The 6,152-nt window shown below is 45.6% G+C and overlaps 1 protein-coding gene across 1 annotated transcript in view; it reads left to right on the top strand.

Moving 5' to 3' along the window:
* The first annotated feature begins 370 nt into the window (after window positions 1-370).
* MDN1 (midasin AAA ATPase 1) overlaps window positions 371-6,152 on the top strand; it is a 99,072-nt gene continuing 93,290 nt past the window's right edge. The window contains exons 1-2 of the mRNA XM_035559523.2: window positions 371-475; window positions 5,646-5,872. Coding sequence (XP_035415416.1) covers window positions 377-475; window positions 5,646-5,872 — 326 coding nt within the window. The 5' untranslated portion in view covers window positions 371-376. The remainder of the gene's footprint in view (window positions 476-5,645; window positions 5,873-6,152) is intronic.

Raw genomic sequence — 6,152 nt, 5'->3', positions numbered from 1 at the left:
CCGACGTCAGCGCGGCCCGCCCCCGGCACCGAGCGCTTGGCGCCAAAGCGAGGAGCGCCCCGCCCCGCCCCCTTCTCCTCCTCGGGACCTAGCAGAGGGGTGCGGGGGAGCGCCTACATCTCCCAGCGTGCAACGCGCCGCCCGTCTCGCCCGGCAGCAGGCAGCGGCGCGGCGCGGCGCATGCCGGGAGGCGTAGTTCGGCGCGCGGCGGTGGGCGGTGATTCCCCTCCCCGACACGTGACGTCGCGGCCGGATGACGTCACGGAGCAGCGGAAGCACGCTGCTCCGCGCCACACGTGGCTGCCGCCGGTAGCGCGCGAGCCCCCCCCCCCCCCCCCCGTGCCGTTACCCCCCCCCCCCCAACAACAGCAACAAGATGGCGGCGCTGCGGCTCCCCCTGGCCCAGCCCCTGCAGCTACTGGCGGGCAGGAGCGAGAAGAGCGGCGCCGAGCTCGGCAGGTTCCTGGAGAAGCCGGTGAGTGCCGCCGTGACCCCCCCCGGACCCCCATTTCCCCTCTCACGACCCCCAGTTTACCCCCCTATTCCCCCCTCTCCCCGCCGCGCCGCCATTTCGTGGCACCGGCTGTCCCAGCGCAGCACCCCTGAGGCAGCGAAATTTTGGGAGGGGGGTTTGTGACGGCTTCGTTGTCCCCCGCCCCCGGCCGCCCGCTGTTTGTTTGCCCCTGGGGTGGGAAGGCGGGGGGGGGGGGGGGTCTGCTGGGGGTTTGGTCCTTTCTGGTGACGGCGGTGCGGCAAAAACATCCTCGCTGCGTGTGGTTTCGTGGGAGCTGCTTGTCTGGTGCCTGGGAGAGGCGAGGCTCTGCTCCGCTGTGTCCGTGGGGCACCTGAAGGTGTTCCAACCAGGTGCCGGCACATCAGGCGCCGTGCTGTCACATCGTGCTGTTAGTACTTGTCACGATACGGCTTTGGAGGCCCCTAAGTTCTCTGCGCTTTAGGACTCCTTGTTTTCTTCGAGGCCACGTCTTCTTTCCAGCGTTGAGAAAATGACCCAGCTGTTTGAAGGTGGAAAGCTGAAGTTACCGTGTTTTTTTTCAGAATATTGACTTTTTCACTTCAAACTGCTGTCTCCTGGTTAGAGCTGGGGAAAACTTTCATACTGCTAATTGAGGTTCTCCATCGGTAGGCAGGTGGCTTTTCCTTCTTTCCCTGCAAACCATGGGATTCGGAGCAGAGTTGACTCGAGCATATATTCGTTCTTACATTTGAGAACTTGTGCTAGGTGGTGGGAAGCGGTGTCTGAGAGGTGTTGAGCAGGGTGACCCGGAGCCACCGAGCTCTGACACTGAAAGGGGCTGTGCCCTCTGGCAGCAGCTGGGAGGGAGGCGCTTTGGGTTTAAATGTCTCAACAGCTGGAAATTGGTGAAGACTGATTATCTGCAGAGCTTCCGGAACGACGACGTGTTCTTTTGAAAATCAAATTGCTATTTCCAAGCTTTAAAGCTACGTATTTAGTTGTACGTTAGTCTTGTTTTGCTACAAAACGACTAGAGGCTCCAGTTATTTTTACCTGGTTTTCTTATCAGTTGCTTTGTATATAACTTAGCTCCAGATTTCCAGAATGCGTGTTTTCTCTTAACTGTGTTTTCCTGTCTTCTTACTTACTCCATATTCTACAAATAGCTCCTAACAGAACTTGCCCACAACCTAAGTAAGGAATAATCTTTTGAGATTCGTGCTAAGATGCTCTTTGTGTGGTGACAGAAGGTTATCCTTTAGTATGTAGCAGAAATAGAGCCTTCTATGTAGAATATTAAAATGCCACTAACTCTGCAAAGGTACAGCAAATTTCTGTGCTCTTAATGAGGAAAATGGGACAAAAAGTTCTCTAGAACAGCCTTCATTTGTTTCTTTCTATCTAATTAAAGCAAACTGTCTAAGCAGTAGGTTGTAAGTGGAAGGATTTGTGCGCTGAAGTTTTTCAGAAATAGAACTTCAGTTTCTGTAGATATCAGTGGTTTGTTCATACGTACTGACACTGCTCTAGTAACTATGTATTGCGCTGCATCGCTTCAAAAGCTTGTAAGTAAACTTCCAAAAAAAAAATTAAGTCACAATGTTAAATTTGTTTTACATGCAATCTGTTCCATTAGCGCAGCTGCAGTAATGGTTCAGTATTTTACTGTGGCAGATACAAATTTGGATTGGCATATGGGTATACCATCGAGGACTGTGCTTTTGGTTTGGTGCAGTACCAGTGATCTATTTAAATCCAGAATGCCTTCACGTGTAGAATTGGAAATGCAGATTGCGTGCAAATGTGCACGCTTCTGGCTCTCTGTGATGGTGTAATTTCGGTAGAGTTGTTCATTAATATGAAAGGTAAAAAACTCATAGGAAGGGAACTTAGTGAAAAAATATCCTTATCCTTTTCTGTCCTTCACATCCCTCACAGTTTTAAGCACTGTGCGTATACTGAAAGATAAAAATTAATGAACAGACCCTTTAGGGTGTCTCTGGTGCTTAGTCTACGGAACCGTCTGAAGGGCACCAGGGGTCTCGAGCACTCTGTTCTGCATCGCCCGTTCTAGTCTGTTGCTGTTTTGGCTGGCCGTCCTTCATTTTGCCTTTCTCTTTTTCTGTGTGAAAGTGAAACCTATTTTAATAATAGTTCCAAACTTGTATTTATAGTCCTCTAGTCTTAGTATTTTATAGCAAAAAGTACCTTTTTTTCTTAAAAAACAAAAACAAAAAAGTTACTGGTTGTCAGAAAAATGTCCTGACAGCTAAGGCAGGCTGTTTTTTCCTAAAATGTGGCTCAGCTTTTTGTTTGAAAGTTTAATTAAGCTTTAAGATGTAACTCTCGAAGATGTAACTTTATAAGTAAGGGAAGGTACGTTGCATTTGTCTCAGAGTGTATTCTCATGTCCTATTTCTGTTTTTTTTTTTTGTGTGTGTGGCAATCTGTGTGCTGACTACGCAGCACTGGAGGAGGTGTAGGAAGTTCTCTCTGGTTTTGCAGGTAGCTGAAGTTAGCACCTTCTTCTTCTTGTGAGACTGTGTATTCCACCTGCCTTTTCTTTCTTTATTTTTCTTGAGGCTTGTGGGTTAGAGGAGTGCAGGTTCCTGTTTTCCTTTATCTTGCTGACCTGGAGGGCTGCCAAATTAAGTGGTCCAACTCTGTTTTCTCTTGGCTTATATCCACATCTCTCTGTTGCTCCTCTTATCCTGGATCTAGCAAGCGTGCTAACACAGAAAATCCCTTCAATTTTCTCTCCCAGTGGAAGACTTTGGGAGGGGGGTTAGGTTGGATCTTCTTGCCAAATGTACTGCTGTACAGTCAGGTCACTAGACCTGACCTGAGGGAACGTGGTTCTGCGTTGGCAGGGAAGAGGGACTTAAACGCACAGCCCCCTGCCCCCATGTCGGAAGTGTCCCGGGGTTAAACCTGTGCAGTGTGACTGGGGAACTCCTGCGAGCTGTCATCAGGGATGTGGCTTTCCTGGGGACTCGGGTTGTGCCTTGCTGTGATCCTTTCCCTTCCTAAGCTGGGGTTTTGGACTCAGCTAGTTCTTAATAAAGGCGGCTTGTGAGTACTGACTGAATGTGCTGTACAGGGTGACGTGCTGCTGGAGGAGCAGTCAGGGTCTTGTTTAATTCCAGCTCTCAGTCCTAGCTGGGCTTCTCTTTATTGCCTCTTTCGGTAATAAATACATGACACGTGCATTTGTTGGATATTTGGAGGGTCAGGCCTTTGCGATGCTTTCTTGTATCAGCTGTTTGGGACTGTGGGCACAGATCTGCTGTCCTGGATTTGAACACTGATGTTAAACACTTTCCGATCAGCTGTCCTTTGCTACTGACTAAGAAAGTTGTGTATTTCAGGAAATCAGTGGTAGCTAAAATTCCTCTCTCGCAGTATTACTCTTTTCCAAAAAGTTCTTGATTTAAATTCTGAGAGGCTCTGAAATCCAGCAGACAGTCTCTTTGTAGAATGAGAATTTTGCCACTGTGATCAGTTTTGTGATCAGTTTTATATGTCCTAAGGGTACTGTACAGAATGGTTAAAAATTGCTTGCTCTCACAAAATTGCTAATGGATTTGGTGCAAGGTAGTCTTGTAACTACAGAATGTTACTGAATCAGACTGGTTCATTCACGCTTATTTACTGTTTTACTGTTATTTGTTCCACTTCTTTGTTACTGAAAGCTCTGGTTAATAAATTAAGCTCCCTGTTGGTACCTCATGTGGGTAGTCAAAGATGTATTTGATTTGGAAACTGAAGGTAATTTTTATTTTTTACCCTGAAGTTTATCTTCTATTCTTTCGAGCCATGTTCCTTTTAACAGCTTGTCAGTCACTTTGCCACTCAAAATCTGATCCCCAGTAATGAGCAGCTTCTTGCTTGCTCTGTGATGAATGCAGACCTTCGGCTCCGTTTTAAACGTCATTTACTTTTGATGCTGCTATGACAGGTCAGAGGAAGATAAGCCTATGTCTTTTCAGAAAAATAAACACAGCATGTTTAAAAAAACAACAACAACAATGCGTTGTGATTAATGTGGTCATTTTAATGTGTATGATGTATACTGCAGCTTCCCTGACTTAAACTGTGCCGAATGAGGGATTGTCTTTTTTCAAATTCAGGAGGAGATGTGAAGAACAAGTGTATACATGCTCTAAAAAGATGTCAGTGGTGGTATAACCTTAGGAGGGCACCTTTCAAAAGCGGTGTGCAGGACCTCTGATAACAAGGAAACCATCCCTGCATGGCCACACGTTTTACACAGATGGCAAAAGCTTGGGCAAGGCAGAAATTGACAGCACATCTAGCTAAAATGTCACCACGTGAATTGCAGAAGGTTTCTGTAGGAGTTCAGTAAGTGACTATTTTGTTTGGAAAGCTACTTTGCCTGGTTGTATTTACTGCTGTTTGCCAGGAAACACAAAATCATCTTGATGGGATGAGCGCTTGCTCGGTCAGTGAGGAAGGGGAGAGTGGAGGGTCAAAGTTGGGAGCAAAACAGCTGTAGTGCAAATCTTTAATCCTGATTTTTCACAAATCAGAATTACGTGCACTGAACATCATGGAGTGGAACGGTGCTTACGTAATAACATGAGGTCAAAGACCAAAGACGAGCTTAAAGGCACCAAAAATCGCCTGTGGCTTGTCAGTAACAAAGTTAGGAAGATGTTTCCTTGTGTGGGGTGGTGATTTATTTTTCCCTACAACAGATCAGAATCTGTTCTGCGTATATTCTATAGCCTAATGTTTTGTTTTGCACTAATGGACTGCTTTTATAGAAAAGTAAAAAAAATAAAAAAATAAAAAATAAAAAAAAAATCTCAACTTCAAAACTGTAAATACATGCTTCTTGTCATTATTCACCATAATTGCATCTGATATGGAAGTAACAGCTCAATTTTTTTGAAAACTTGAATTTATAATTCTTTGTATTTCCTATTTATTGTTATTCTTCATATCATATGTTCTGTTTCCCTTGTTTCTTAAACTATGGAGAGCTGTATCGAGTAAGTACTTTCACTGTGAATTTTGCCCCTTCCCCTTTTTTTTTTCTGGAAGATTTGTTCCTGTAAAATTCACCTTGAATCCTGCATGAATTGTTCTGAAGTTAAAAGTCTAAATCATTCCGCGTTTAACCTGTTCCTACCTTCCTTTCCTCTAGACTTGGACTCAGCAGGACCGGCAATGCATCCTGGATACTTTAGCGCAGTTACTACTGGATAAAGAATGTACTCTATTAATTGGCCGTCAGCTTCGACCAATCTTGTTGGATTTGCTGGAACGAAATGCAGAAGCCGTTAAAGCTGGTGGCCAAATCAACCACGATCGGCATGAAAGGCTGTGTGTAGCCATGAGCAAGCTGGTTGCTGACCACCCAGATGTTTTGCCGTAAGTAGCGCAGAGCCGCTTTGTGCGGTGTTTGAATTTACGGAGCGTGTGCACATCAGTGTTTGCTGGTGATGAGGTGGTGTTACAGTGCTTTGGATTGTCTCCCACAGTAACAAAGGTCTTCTCAATTGAAAGAATTACCCAGAAAGCACAAGTCTTAAACACAGCTTATTTAAACTGTTTGATAATATCTAATGTGATTTTCATCATTATTCGATCAGAGTGAAAGCAAAACACAACAGCTGGCTTGAAAACTGCCAACAACCAAAATGTCTGTATC

Source organism: Cygnus atratus, chromosome 3 (assembly GCF_013377495.2).
Source record: "Cygnus atratus isolate AKBS03 ecotype Queensland, Australia chromosome 3, CAtr_DNAZoo_HiC_assembly, whole genome shotgun sequence".
Classification (NCBI taxonomy): Eukaryota; Metazoa; Chordata; class Aves; order Anseriformes; family Anatidae; genus Cygnus; species Cygnus atratus.
The sequence above is the reverse complement of the archived record's forward strand: the minus strand, read 5'-3'. Positions and strand labels throughout refer to the sequence as shown.